The sequence below is a fragment of the Quercus lobata genome, chromosome 12, assembly GCF_001633185.2.
Source record: "Quercus lobata isolate SW786 chromosome 12, ValleyOak3.0 Primary Assembly, whole genome shotgun sequence".
Lineage (NCBI taxonomy): Eukaryota > Viridiplantae > Streptophyta > Magnoliopsida > Fagales > Fagaceae > Quercus > Quercus lobata.
The window spans coordinates 1,849,829-1,864,973 of record NC_044915.1 but is presented as its reverse complement, the minus strand read 5'-3'; the positions used below and the strand labels follow the sequence as shown (position 1 = coordinate 1,864,973).

The following is a 15,145-nucleotide window of genomic DNA, read 5'->3' as shown; positions in this document are numbered from 1 at the left end:
TAAAGGTTAGGTTTGGAAATTTTTTTAAAATTGTGTTGATTGACTCTTCAAATGAAAAATATTTTATGGCCTCCCAAATGGAATACAAGGCCAACAAGACAGAGGGAGTACATTTTTTGGCAATATAAGTAAGGATTTCCTCCTTAAGGACATTGAATTCTGGTTTGAATTGTTGCACTTTATTGCTGCTTTGTCTCTTCGCTAGCACATTGTTATTATCTGGGGGGAGTTGCCCTGTGCTTCAGCGACGGACCGAGGATATTTTAAACGACGCAAGACTTTGACTAAGCTGGCCGATCTTCTTCTTCTTCTATTTATTTTTTAATATCTGAAAATGTTTTTTGTATTTCATTGCAAGAAAACGAGTTTGAAAAAATATTGGTTATGTCTAGACACTGCCACAAGGTTACGGCATTCTTTGTTTATTTGGTTTTTAAAATGAACGTAATGAAAAGTGGGTTGGAATATGGCACGTATCTTGCTCGAGTGTGATGTCGATTATATGTCATCTGGTTGGAATTTGGCATGTATATGATGTCAATCCTATTATTCAATTAGGGTAAGGTTCTAGAGATTCTATTGATGCAAATATTTTGAAAATCCAATCGTTGAATTACATGTTCTATATTTTCTTAATATGCATGCCAATTTTCATATCAATCGGATGCTATTTACCATTTAATCCATAAACTCATATTTTATGCATTATTTTAAATTACAAAAATTTGAATTTTAACAATTGATTGATGACATGAATATTAATTTTTGACCGCCTAGAAATTTTGCAAGCATAAAAAATATACAAAGATAATGTAATCTAACAGTGGATTTGTCAATATTCGCATCCAATTAAAAAATATTGAGTGGTGTAACATTGCTTTAAGTTACACATGATGTAACTCTTTAGAGTTACACATTTTTTTAAACCATTGGATTTAAGTAGATCCAACGGTAAAAAAAATACACTCATTAATGCTTATATTATAATTAAGATCTCATTTATTATCCCTTATTTATGACATTCCATACTTATCTTTAAAATAATAAAAAACTGGTATACATTCTCTCTACTCCCTCTTTCTCCTCCATCACTCTTCCACCTCCACTACCATAGGGAAATAATTCATAACGCCAAGTGTAACCTTTTTGGATCTGCTACTTTGAAACATTGTTTAATTTCCATGAGGTTCTCAAATATGCTATAATATATATATATAATATTCTTAAAAAAATTTATATAAAATATTACAATATTACCTGTACATGCACAAGATAGTTATTAAAAGGGGAGTTGTCTTGTGCTTCAGCGACGGACAGAGGATATATTCAACGATGCAAGACTTTGACTAAGCCACAGAGGATATATTCAATGATGCAAGACTTTGACTAAGCCACAGAGGATATATTCAATGATGCAAGACTTTGACTAAGCCCATCGTCCTTTTCTATTTATTTTTTAAATATCTGAAAATATTTTGGACAAAATTTAAGTAGAGAATTTTAGGTATTGTTTTTTAGGTTTTCTTTTTAAGATTTAATCATGTAGTTATTTAACTAAGAAATATATTTTTATCTTATGAGAAAAAATTCACATAATAAAATCTTAAAATGAGAACTTAAAGAACTACACCTAAATACTATATCCGAATTTTACTCAAATATCCTTTGTATTTGACGGCAAGAAAACTAGTTTGAAAAATATCTGTTATTAATTGGAGGGAGTTACCCGAGGATATATTCAATGATGCAAGATTTTGACTAAGCCGATCTTCTTCTTCTATTTATTTTTGAAATATCTGAAAATATATTTTTGTAGTATTTCAATATTGCAAGAAAACTAGTTTGAAAAAATATTAGTTATGTCTAGACATTCCCAGAATGTTACGGCAATATTCTTTGTTTATTTGGTTTTTAAAATGAACATAATCAAAAGTGGGTTGGAATTTAGTATCTTGCTCGAGTGTGATGTCGATTATATGTCATCTGGTTGGAATATGGCACGTATATGATGTCAATCCTATTATTCGATCAATTAGGGTAAGGTTCTAGAGCTCTCAACCTTAGAATTTTTTTTTTTTTTTTAAAACATCGATCAGGCCTCTATATAATTAAAATAACTAGTTCTAACTAACGTGTATTAATGGAAGTTCTCTTTGCTAATGCAAAAGTGACAGTTTTGTATAACACGTGATGAAGTCGAAAATAGTATCACCAGTGAGTCACACGTTCCTCGTACGATCAAACGGCACTTGCACAACGAAAAGGAAGAACCTAGCAGAGAGTACCGGTGTGGTACCGGCCAAACACCCTCCGAAGGTCAAGTTAGAACTATTCTCACTGCTCTAGAGTGCTAGAGAGGGTAAATTATGCATACCTCAGTTTGTGAGGATGCTTGGGCTTTTATACTAGTAGAAGGTTGACCTCTTTACCTTGGAGTAGAAGTCCTTTCCTTATAGGAGTCCTTTTGAGCGTATTTTACGGGATCTTTTCCTTATGGGGATCCTTTAAATATTATCTAGCGTGGGAAGCAAGTAAACTTGTGCCCGGTCCGTCAGCCTCAATTTTCCTCCGTCACCTTTGTTATACCGTCAGCATTTGAGCCGTCAACCACGGAGTCAGCTGATCCTATGACCGTCAGCATAAGCACCGTCTACTACGCCCAAAGAAAAAGTATTAATCCGTCGGCTTTATGTCCGTGTGGTTTAAGCTCTCCTTTTATCCTCATCAGTTGCCCCCTACTCTACATGTTCGACGAGTAAGACCGTCAGCATGTGGAGTTAGAAGATGATTAGAGAAAAATCAAATATGAACGACTCCTCGATCTTCGAGCTATTAAATGCAAGGTCACGTGGCATTCAGTCGTTGGCCTCGTTTCTGGGCGCGGGCGTCGCCTCGTCTTCCGTGCGTTTTCTCTCCTGTATAAATACCACGCCCCTTGACTCATTTCATCATTTCAACCTCGCTGGTTTTTCAAGAGAGAATCCGTCACCCTTACCTCCAATTTGATCCGTCAGCTGTTATCAACACCGTCACTTTCAAGGTCGTTCCATCCATTCAAGATCTGCTTCACCTGTAAGTTCTTCTTTCCTTCTCTTCGCTTTTTTCTCCCTTTTTTATTTTTGTCTGAAAAAACAAAGTCAGTCTAGGAACTTAGAGCATATCCGTCACTTGTAGGTAGTCAGATGTCGAGTGACGCGTCGAGTGATCAGTCGTCAGTCCGCGATGGAGCGGGCTACGACGAATTCTTTGGCTCAGGTCAAGAGTCCGACGGCTTTTCTGAATCGTCAGGAAAGGAAACGTCAGCCCAGTCCCTTAGTATTGATGTAGAAGGCCAAGTTGAGGAAGTTAGGGATAAAGTGTTAAGTGAGGTTGAGGTCGAGAGGAGAGACGAGGAAATTTGTGTTGACGGGAACGGGGATGAAGGCGACGAGGAGTCGGATAGTGACGGGAGTAGGGACGAGGGTAACGAGGTTAGTAGTGACGGAAATGAGGATGAAGGTGACGACGAGTCCTGTGATGGAACTTCAGGGAGTTCTGGAGGTAACCGTCCCTTCATCCTCCCGGAGGAGTGGGCCGTCAATAAATTCCTTCCAAAGATGAGCAACAGAGTTTTTAACGAGTTGCGTACCCGTTTCCAAATCCCAGACCACATTCCTATCCGTCTCCCTAGAAAAAATGAGAAGTGTTATACAGGGAGGACTGCTGATGTGGGGATGTACGATGCCATGTTCGCTGCTGGCCTTAGATTACCACTGACGGCTTTACACCGTCTAGCGGATTTCTTGGGATTGTCCGTCAGCCAAATTGCTCCGAATGCCTGGAGGATTTTTATTGGTGCTGAGATCCTTTGGGGTCGCTTGAGTGGGGGGAACCGTCAGCTTTCGCTAGACGAGTTCTTTTATTGCTACAGACCCCAGCATAAAGTATCTGCCAAGGGGACCTACCATTTTGCTCCACGTGAGAAGAGCTTAAGATTAGTGTTTGATATGCCAGACTCCAATAGAAATTGGAAGAATAGATTTTTCTTTGTTAAAGGGACGGATTGGGTGTGCCGTCCAGGTGAGTGGGATACACTGCCTGGCGGTTATTTTGATAACACTTGGGCCTATATTAGGGAGTCAGGTTGCCCCCTTGTCCTTCTTCTTACCGTCTCTTTTCATTTATCAGGGAGTTTTCTTGAGTCCGTCTCCTTTAACACCGTCTATTCCCTTTTATTTCAGCTAGCGCTCGCCCGGAGATATCTGACGAACAAAGGGAATTTATCCGTCGGATACTTGGCATACCGCTTGAGCAACGGAAGTGTAGGGACTTAATCACCCTAGACACTCTCCATTTGTATTGTGGGGGTCCAGAGCCGACGGTTGAAGCTCGGAAGTTGGAAGAATTTTCTCGTAAACGTAAGTCGAAGCCTTACATGACCCGTCGGTTTATTTCTTTCGTCGGCTATTACTGATCCGTCAATTTATTTTGTGTAGAGATGGAAGCTGCGAAGCAAAGGGTGAGGGCCGCTGCAGCCCGTAAGAAGGAGGAGGAGAAAGCTAAGGGAAAAGAAGGAGCGTCAACCCCTCATTCCTCTTTGAAGAGTTCAGTTAAGAGGAAGGCTGACGGAAAGGACGATCCCCCTTCTAAGAAGGTAGCTGTCAGTGCTGGGGATGTGCCTTCCACGAAGTCGCCTCCCAAGTCTGGTCACGGTGCTGGGAAAGGAGTGATGACCTCTTCCGGTCCCGTCATTGAGGGACCCCGTTGCTTGCTGACCCACAAGGATTATGCTGTTGAGGGGGTAGAATCCCTCATAAAACAGACGGATCTGGACCCTTGTGCTCAGCTAGGGACGGAAGACCTGGGGGCGTCAGCTTTCTTTGACATAGCACGGGTATGCTTTTTACTTTGATTAATTTAATGTTTGCCTTGCTTTATGGCTGACGGTTTACTTCCTTCAGGCCTTGGTTCGTGTAAAAGCACTTCAAGACCGGTGCGTGGCCAAAGAAGGCGTCGTTTCTCGGGTTAGGAGGCATAACGCCAATCTGATGGATCAGCAAGCGCAATATAAGGAGGCCGTCCGTCTCTTAAACTCAGAGCTGAAGGATGTAAAGGAGAAGTTGGGGGAGGCTGAGGGTCAGCAGAAGAAGCTTGAGGAGGAGGTTTCATCCTTACGTGCACAAGTAGAGACGGCTGGGACTGACGCGGTCCAAAAATTCAAGACAACCCAGTCATTTATTGATTCCTGCGCTGATTATTACGGCACAGGTTTCGACGATTGTCTGAAGCAGGTAGCGTCAGCTTATCCAGAGTTGGATCTATCCGGAATTACCATGGATGCCTCCGTGCCGATGACTCCTGCTCGTGAAACTGTTGCTGACAAAGGTGACGGACCCTTTAGTTTGGACTCTTTGCTTAATGATGCCGGAGTTATTTTGGCTCAGCCAGCCGTCACTATCCCTGCCGAGTCTTCAGATGCGGCGCAAATTGCCAAGGATAAAGCTGACAGGGTCTCCAAGGATGTTCCTGCCACTTAACCCTGGCTTTTCTATTGTAATTTTTGAACAATGTTTTTAAATGCCCTTCCGTTTATTGGGCTTTTTACTTGTAACTCTATCTTCCCCTTTTTATGGCACTTGGAATCCGTTGCTTCGAACACGTATGTTGATTCTAATTTCTTATGGTCCCATTTATTTGACGAGATTGTTACCTTTCGATTTTTTAGCCCCTTTTTTTTTGTCATTTGAACGGGCTTTGTTGGTTTGAGAACCACGTTTGTAAGTAGGGTCTTACTTTTTCGTTAGACCGTCATCTATTGGACCGTCTGTATTATAGGTCCGTTAGTTCTAGGACTTGGTCCATACGATAATATTTTCATCTATTTGATCGTCAGCTTTTTAGCCTCCGTTAGTCCCTTAGCCTTGATGTCTTTGACATCCTTTTTGGCCCGTCAGCTTTTTAAGCCTTTGGTGTATCTAATCACCTTCATTAGTCCTTTGTTTTTTAGGACCTCGTCCATATGATGATTGTTTCGTCTTTTGGACCGTCGGCTTTTTAGATTTCCCGGACCGTCGGCCTTAGCCTTGATGTCCTTGACATCCTTTTTGGTCCGTCAGCTTTTTAAGCCCTGGTGTATTTAACACCTTCACTAGTCCTTTGTTTTTTAGGACCTTGTCCATACGATGATTGTTTCATCCTTGGGACCGTCGGCTTTTTAGATTTCCCGGACCGGCTGCCTTAGCCTTGATGTCCTTGACATCTTTTTGGTCCGTCAGCTTTTTAAGCCCTGGTGTATTTAACACCTTCACTAGTCCTTTGTTTTTTAGGACCTTGTTCATACGATGATTGTTTCATCTTTGGGACCGTCGACTTTTTAGATTTCCTGGACCGTCGGCCTTAGCTTTGATGTCCTTGACATCTTTTTGGTCCGTATGTTAGTAGACCGTAGAAACAAAATACACTTTAGTAATTTCCGAAAAACTCCTCTTATTGCCATGCATTCAAATAAAAGTAATAAAAACCAAGCCCCTTGGGCTAAAAAAGAAGAATTGTTGCAAAAGATTAAAGTAAATGATAGTTCTGAGGAGTGAGACTAAAGTCTTGCTGGAATGTAAAATAAAAAATTGAACTTCGTGCTGTCGCTCCTACTGGTAGTATCTTCGTAGGTGCTCGGTGTTCCACGGGTGCGGCAGTTTCTTTCCTTCCAATGTCTCTAGATGGTATGTGCCTTTCCTTTGCCACGACGTAACTCTGTAGGGTCCTTCCCAATTGGGGCCGAGTTTCCCTTGGGTAGGGTCCCTAGCGGCGCCCATGACCTTTCTAAGAACAAGGTCTCCAACCTGGAAGTCCCTGTGTCGAACCCGAGAGTTGTAGTGTTTAGCCATACGGTCCTGGTACCGAGCGAGCCTTTGTTCTGCTATTGCCCTGATTTCGTCTATTAGGTCCAACTGTAGCCGCATAGCCTCGTCATTTTTGTTTTCGTCGTGGTTGTGCACCCTGTAGCTTGTGAGCCCAACTTCTGCTGGAATGACCGCTTCGCCTCCATACGTTAGTCGGAATGGTGTTTCTCCTGTGGGTGTCCTTGCTGTCGTCCTGTAAGCCCATAATATGCTTGGCAATTCATCGGGCCATATACCCTTTGCCCCCTCGAGCCGAGTCTTGATAATCTTGAGCAAGGATCGGTTCGTTACTTCAACTTGGCCATTAGCTTGAGGGTGGGCGGGGGAGGAATAGTGGTTCTTTATTCCTAGTTGCGAGCAGAAATCTCGAAAGGGGTCGTTGTCGAATTGCCGTCCGTTGTCCGAGACGAAGACTCTAGGAATTCCAAATCTGCATATGATGCATCTCCAAACAAAGCTTCGTACGTTTTTCTCCGTGATTGTGGCCAAAGCTTCAGCTTCTACCCATTTTGTGAAATAGTCGATGCCTACCACCAGGAACTTTAGCTGTCGTGCTGCTGTAGGGAAGGGTCCCATAATATCTAAGCCCCATTGTGCGAACGGCCATGGGGCCGTCATTGGGGTCAGCTCTTCGGTTGGTTGCCTAATAATGTTGCTGAACCTTTGGCACTTGTCGCAGGCCCTGACGTAGGCTTCGGCGTCCTTCTGCATGGTGGGCCAATAGTACCCTGCCCGCACAAGCTTGTGTATCAACGATCTGGACCCTGAGTGATTTCCGCAGATTCCTTCATGTACCTCTCTCATGACGTAGTCAGCTTCTTCCATATCCAAGCATCTTAAATATGGTCGGGAGAAACCTCTTTTGTAAAGGACGTCTTTTATCAGGACGAACCTTGCTGCCTGGACCTTGAGTCTCCTTGCGGCTTCTTTCTCGTCTGGTAAGACCCCGTTTTTCAAGTATGAAATTAACGGCGTCGCCCAGCTTCTGTCGGAGCATATTTCCTGCATGTTGCTGAGGTTTATTAGCGGAGAAAGCTGTATGAAGGAGAGTACATTACCAGGGATGACCATTTGTTCTGCTGAGGCGGCTTTCGCGAGGCGGTCGGCTCGCTCGTTTTCTTCTCTAGGAATTTGGACAACTTTAGCTTCTAGGTCATCCACTCTCGCCTTTACTTCACCAAGGTACTTCTTCATCTTTTCGCCCTTGCACTCATAGTCTCCATTTATTTGGTTAGTGATGACCTGTGAATCGCAGTAGATGACTACCCTCGCGGCTCCTGCTGCTTTGGCGAGGTCGAGCCCTGCTATCAGAGCCTCATACTCTGATTCATTGTTAGTGGCAGGGAAATCAAGACGGACCATACATTCAATGGTGTCTCCTTCGGGCGATAATAGCACAATGCCGGCCCCTGCGGCTTGTCTGTTAGATGACCCGTCCGTATATATGCTCCATTGAGGGGACTCTGCTGCCCCCTTGTCTTCATCATGAGTGAACTCAGCTATAAAGTCGGCGACGACCTGTCCTTTGATGGCAGTCCGTGGGCGGTATTGAATATCAAATTCGCTCAGTTCTATGGCCCATAATGCCAATCGTCCCGCGGCCTCGGGACTGCTCATTGCTCGCCTTAAAGGCTTGTCAGTCAGGACGTTCACCGTATGGGCCTGGAAGTACGGCTTGAGTTTGCGGGCTGCCGTAACCAATGCAAAGGCAAGTTTTTCCATGGGCGGGTATCTTTCTTCGGCCCCATGAAGCGCTCGGCTTGCGTAGTACACGGGCTTTTGCACTTTCTCTTCTTCTCTGATCAAGGCTGCGCTAACCGCCGCGGGGGAGACGGCTAGATAGAGAAAAAGCTCCTCTCCTGGCTGCGACGGGCTTAGTAATGGTGGGGAGGAAAGGTAAGCCTTCAGTTCTTCGAACGCTTGCTGGCATTCGTCAGTCCACTCGAAGGATTTCTTCAATGTTCGGAAGAAGGGTAAACACTTGTCCGTAGCCCTTGACACGAACCTGTTTAGTGCCGCTATCTTTCCGTTGAGGCTTTGTACCTCCTTCACGTTTCTTGGTGGTGCCATATCCAGGATGGCCTGGATCTTGTCCGGATTTGCTTCAATGCCCCTCTGAGACACCATGAATCCTAAGAATTTTCCTGCCGTTACTCCAAAGGCACACTTTCCTGGATTGAGCTTCATATTGTAGGAGCGAAGTGTGTCGAACGTTTCTTTGAGATCTCCTAGATGATCTTCCTCCCTTCGGCTTTTCACCAACATGTCGTCCACATAGACTTGGACATTCCTCCCAATCTGCTGCGCGAACATTTTGTTCATGAGTCTCTGGTACGTTGCGCCTGCGTTTTTTAGGCCGAAGGGCATCACCTTGTAACAGAAGAGGCCTTGGCTGGTTACGAACGACGTTTTCTCTTGGTCGGCTTCATGCATTCGGATTTGGTTGTACCCCGAGAAGGCGTCCATAAAGCTCAGCAGCTGGTGTTGAGCCGTGGAGTCTACTAGGATATCGACCCTCGGGAGGGGGTAGCTATCCTTGGGGCAGGCCTTATTGAGATCGGTGAAGTCCACGCACATCCGCCATTTCCCGCTTGCCTTCTTGACCATCACCACATTTGCTAACCAGTCGGGATAGTATACTTCTCTAATAAAACTTGCTTCCCGTAACTTTCTGACTTCTTCTGCTATGGCTCGGTCTCGCTCGGGGGCAAACACTCTCTTCTTCTGTCTGATAGGTGGAAAGGCGGGCGATACGTTCAACCTATGCACCATGACTGAAGGATCTATTCCCGGCATATCTTCATGATCCCACGCGAATACGTCCTGATTGCGTCTGAGGAAGGTTATGAGCTCCTGACGGATCGTGGTGTTAGCGAGCGTTCCAATTTTGGTCGTTCGACTAGGATCGGAATTGTCAAGGGGTATCTCTTCCAACTTCTCGACCGGCTCTGTTACCGTCCGGCGCTCTTCTATGCTTAAAGCCTGAACCTGATCCTCCATTTCCATCATGGCTATGTAGCATTCGCGTGCGGCCATCTGACTCCCGCGCAGTTCGCCTACTCCGTAATCAGTCGGGAACTTGATCATTAGGTGATAGGTGGAAGTTACTGCCTTCCATGAGTTGAGCGTGGGTCGCCCGAGGATAGCGTTGTAGGCTGATGAGCAATCGACCACCAAGAATGTCACGTCCCTGGCTATTTGTTGAGGGTAATCGCCTACAATGACGGATAATGTGACTGCGCCTAATGGGAATACCCGGCTCCCGCCGAAGCCAACAAGCGGGGCGTTGGTTGGGATCAACCGCTCTCTGTCGATCCTCATCTGCTGGAACGCTGTATAGTATAGAATATCCGCTGAACTGCCATTGTCGACCAGCACCCGGTGCATGTTGTAGTCCCCCACACGCAGGCTGACGACGAGCGCATCGTCATGTGGATGGTGAAGGCGTCGCGCGTCTTCCTCTGAGAATCCGATTATGGGACCTTCTCTCCGTGCTATCTTCGGCACGACTCCCGTCAGCTGAACATTTTGTACCATCCGAAGATAGGTCTTGCGGGCTTTCTTGGATGACCCGGCGGCAGCCGTTCCTCCTACGATCATCCTGATATCCCCGATCGGAGGCCTCGGTCGCTCATTGTCCCGTCGGGGGTGCTGGTCTTGTGCGGGGGGATCCGCTCTCTCCTTGCTAACGAATCTCTGCAGCTTTCCTTGTCTGATAAGGGCCTCAATCTGCTGCTTGAGGTCATAGCAATCAGCCGTGTCGTGGCCGTGGTCGCGGTGGAAACGGCAATACTTATCCCTGGAACGTTTGTTGGGGTCGCTCTTCAGTTTTCCTGGGAACGTCAGAGCCTCTTCGTCCTTGATTTGCATAAGGACTTGATCCACCGGGGCTGTTAGCGGAGTGAAGCTCGTGAACCTTCCCCCCATTGGTCTAGGGCGTCTTTCTTCCCTCCGGTCTCCTGTTCTTGTCTTCTTGCGGCCTTGGTCCTGCCGATTGTCTTCCTGTCGTTCTCTTTTCCTGGGCTTCTCTTCCCGAGCTAATAGGGCATCTTCAGCGTTCATATACTTCGTGGCGCGGTAAAGAACTTCCGACATGGTCTTAGGGTCGTTTTTGTATAGGGAAAACAAAAACTTTCCCTTCTTCAATCCATTCGTGAATGCCACAACAAGGATCTTATCGTCGGCTTCGTCGACTGAGAATGCCTCTTTGTTGAAGCGGGAGATGTAAGCCCTTAAAGTTTCATCTTCTCGCTGTTTCATGCTCATCAAGCACGCTGTAGACTTCTTGTATCGATGGCCTCCAATGAAGTGTGCGGTAAACTGAGCGCTGAGCTCTTTAAAGGTGCCGATGGAGTTTGGTGCCAGTCGGCTGAACCAAATTCTCGCTGCGCCCTTCAGTGTTGTAGGGAAGGCCCTACACATGATGGCGTCCGCTACTCCTTGAAGGTGCATTAGGGTCTTGAAGGTCTCCAGGTGGTCCAGCGGGTCCTTGACCTCGTCATAACTGTCTATCTGTGGCATGCGGAATTTGCTTGGTAAAGGGTAAGAGTTGACGGTGGCGGTGAACAGCGAGTCAGTTCGGTTGACAAGGTCGTCCAGGTCGCTTGATACTCATCCCTTGAGAGCATTCATCATAACCTCCATTTGTTCCTTCATGGCCTGCATCTCCGCGATAACAAGTGGCGGAGCAATCTCTGCGAGGGAGGGGATGCTCGTGTTCTGCCGTTCTAGTTTGCTCGGGGCGTTGCTGGCCTGGGGGCCTTCCTGATTTCTCCTGTCAGCGCTAGTTCCCTCTTGATCTGCTCCTTGGTTGTTGGGGGCTGCATTCTTCTGTCTCAGTTGCTCTTCTAGGTCGTGATTTTGTTTGGTGAAGCGCTCTACGGCAGCTGCGAGTGTCCTCACCTGTCTTTCAAGAGCAGTCGTAGGGGCTTCTTCTTCTTGAGCGTCGTTGGTAGTCGTCATTGAGCGAGTGAGTACCATGTAACTCTTTTGTCTAGGAAGCGAGAACGTGCTACGTTCCCCACAGACGGCGCCAACTGATGAAGCCGAAAATAGTATCACCAGTGAGTCACACGTTCCTCGTACGATCAAACGGCACCTGCACAACGAAAAGGAAGAACCTAGCAGAGAGTACCGGTGTGGTACCGGCCAAACACCCTCCGAAGGTCAAGTTAGAACTATTCTCACTGCTCTAGAGTGCTAGAGAGGGTAAATTATGCGTACCTCAGTTTGTGAGGATGCTTGGGCTTTTATACTAGTAGAAGGTTGACCTCTTTACCTTGGAGTAGAAGTCCTTTCCTTATAGGAGTCCTTTTGAGCGTATTTTACGGGATCTTTTCCTTATGGGGATCCTTTAAATATTATCTAGCGTGGGAAGCAAGTAAACTTGTGCCCGGTCCGTCAGCCTCAATTTTCCTCCGTCACCTTTGTTATACCGTCAGCATTTGAGCCGTCAACCACGGAGTCAGCTGATCCTATGACCGTCAGCATAAGCACCGTCTACTACGCCCAAAGAAAAAGTATTAATCCATCGGCTTTATGTCCGTGTGGTTTAAGCTCTCCTTTTATCCTCATCAACACGTACACATTTTTTAAGTCCTAAAAAGCTCTATAAAAGCCCACCTTTGATACCAACATAGATACAGTCATATAACTCGATCCAATGGCTATTTTTTATTACGTTGAGATATTTCTGCCATCTCTTTGCTTTCTCTTTCTTTTCCATTGGAGTTGGAACAGAGTATCAGCCATCACAAACTGGCCTATTGTTGGAATGTTGCCAGGGCTTCTTTGCAAGGCCCCAAATATCCATGAGTATGCAACCCAAGTTCTAAAACAAAGTGGTGGCACGTTTAAGTTCAAAGGACCATGGCTTGCAAACATGGATTTTTTGGTGACTTGTGATCCCATGAACGTGCGCTACATATCAAGTAAAAACTTCGCCAACTACCCAAAGGGACCCGAATATAAAAGCTTTTTGAGCCTTTTGGAGATGGGGTTCTCACTTCTGATTCAGATTCATGGAAATCATTCAGGAAACTGATTCAGTCACTGATTAAACACAGGAAGTTCCAGCTATTTCAAGAGAGATGATCTATGCGGCACAAAGTATCACAAGGCCTCTTCCCTGTTCTTGACCATGTGTCGAGACTAGGAACTGAGGTGGACTTGCAAGATGTTTTTCAGAGGTTTACCTTTGATAATACATGCTTGCTGGTTCTAGGCTTTGATCCAAACTGCCTTTCTGTTGATTTACCAGAACTCGCGTATAGAATGGCATTCGATGAAGTTGAGGAGGCTGTGTTTTACCGGCATATAGTGCCGGAAATCATTTGGAAGATACAGAAATGGCTTGATATAGGAGAAGAGAAAAAGCTAAGCAGAGCCATGGAGATAATAGATCGTTTCTTGTACCAGTGCATATCATTGAAGCAAGAAGAATTTCGCACGCAGAGAACCCAAATAGAGCAAGCTGACCAGAAGAAGGATGAAGACTTTGACTTATTAACAGCTTGCATGGTACAAAAAGAAGAAGCAGAAATGGAAATGGAAGGAAATGAAAAGAAGATGGATTCTTATTTAAAATCTGACAGATATCTGAGAGACATTGCATTCAATTTCATAGCAGCTGGGAAAGACACTGTGAACGCAGCCCTCACATGGCTTTTCTGGCTTATCATCACACACCCTTTGGTTGAAAAAAGAATTCTAGAAGAGATCAAAGTGAATTTTCAAGCCAGAGAAGATGGAAATTGGAGATTTTTCGAGGTACAAGAGCTAGGTAAACTAGTTTATCTCCATGCAGTGATTTGTGAGGCCCTTCGGTTGTACCCGTCAGTACCTTTCAATCATAGAGTTTCTATTCAACCAGACACTCTTCCAAGCGGCCACCATATTGATGCAAATACGAAGGTAATGGTGTCTCTGTATTCAATGGGAAGTATGGAAGAGGTATGGGGCCATGATTGCTTAGAGTTCAAGCCTGAGAGATGGATCAGTGAACAAGGAGGAATCATTCATGTACCATCTCACAAGTTTATTGCGTTTAATACAGGACCTAGGAGTTGCTTGGGCCAAGACTTGACTTTCTTTCAAATGAAGACAATTGTGACAGCCATACTTTGGAATTATCATGTTCAAGTGGTTGAAGGTTATCCTATTTCTCCATGTCTTTCTGTTATGCTGCATATGAAACATGGTTTGAAGGTTAGGGTTTCCAAGAGAAGTGGTGTTTGAGGAGGAGTATTTAGTAGGGTAGGCTACTAGTAATAATAAAAATAAAGCATTGCTCTCTTTTGAGCAGTTCTAAACTTTCTAATGTATATTTGTATGACATGCACATCAACAATATAGTTGAATGATGCATGATTAGTTCTACATAAGTGATACTTATTTTATGAGACTTTATATTTGTTAGACTATTACACTGTGTTTGGTTGGAGTGAAAATAAAGATGATGAAAAATAGAGAAAGGAAAATAAGGTGGAAAACAGTGTTTTCCACTGTTTGGCAAAAGAAGGAAAATGGAGAGGAAGGAAAACCCGGGAGAAAGTTTTCTCTCCCAGGCCCACAATTTTCATCCTCCCAAATTGGGAGGAAAAGGCTGGAGATAAAAGTGCTCTCACAGCACTTTTACACAAATACCCCGTTTTGGAATCAAGTAAAAAAAAAAAAAAAACAGAGAGAGAGCGTTGGAGAAAAAAAAAAGAGAGAATGAGAGCTGTGCTTGCTAGTGTTAGAATATTCTTGAATGAGGAAGAAAAAGAAAATAAAAGAAGGGGGATAGAGATAAGGACAACGTGTGTGAAGGAGAAAAAGAAGAAAAAAGAAAAGAAAAACGTATAGATGAAATGAAGGTTGAGAAATGAGAAATAATATAATGAATAAAAAATCCTAATTGAGAAATGTTACCACAATATTTTCACAATAAATTTTAAGTAACAGATTGTTATTAGTTAATATTGGTGAGTAAAAAAATAATTTCAGTAGTGGGTTCAAATTAGAACTAGTAACAACTTTCCACATAAATTTTGTTGTGAAAGTATTGCGAAAAATGTTGTGGACGTAATACTTCTCATTGAAAAATATAATTTTTGATAAATTTTATATTATTTAATGAGTACAAATAAATCTATTTCTTACTTATTATGTAATAAGGGTATAATAGTCAATTTATATAAACTACATTTTTTATCCTCCTACTTTTCTTTTCAACCAAACAAGAGAATTTTTCATCCTCCCACTTTTCCATCCCTCCAACCAAACAC

General features: G+C 44.2%; 1 protein-coding gene and 1 pseudogene across 1 annotated transcript; both read left to right on the top strand.

Moving 5' to 3' along the window:
* The first annotated feature begins 3,789 nt into the window (after positions 1 to 3,789).
* On the top strand, positions 3,790 to 5,516 carry LOC115971635. Its single transcript, XM_031091634.1, has 2 exons — positions 3,790 to 4,873; positions 4,941 to 5,516. Exons 1-2 carry the CDS (start codon positions 4,478 to 4,480, stop codon positions 5,514 to 5,516), a joined length of 972 nt encoding a protein of 323 aa, XP_030947494.1. The 5' UTR covers positions 3,790 to 4,477.
* Positions 5,517 to 12,540: 7,024 nt separating this feature from the next.
* LOC115972583 lies at positions 12,541 to 14,280 on the top strand (annotated as a pseudogene).
* The last annotated feature ends 865 nt before the right edge of the window (positions 14,281 to 15,145 follow it).

What these genes read in the sequence shown, in the direction of transcription:
- LOC115971635 (XM_031091634.1), top strand. Translation starts at nt 4,478, where the DNA reads ATGGAAGCTGCGAAGCAAAGGGTGAGGGCCGCTGCAGCCCGTAAGAAG. An exon ending in CTTTCTTTGACATAGCACGG is followed by an intron (nt 4,874 to 4,940) that starts GTATGCTTTTTA and finishes TACTTCCTTCAG; the next exon opens with GCCTTGGTTCGTGTAAAAGC.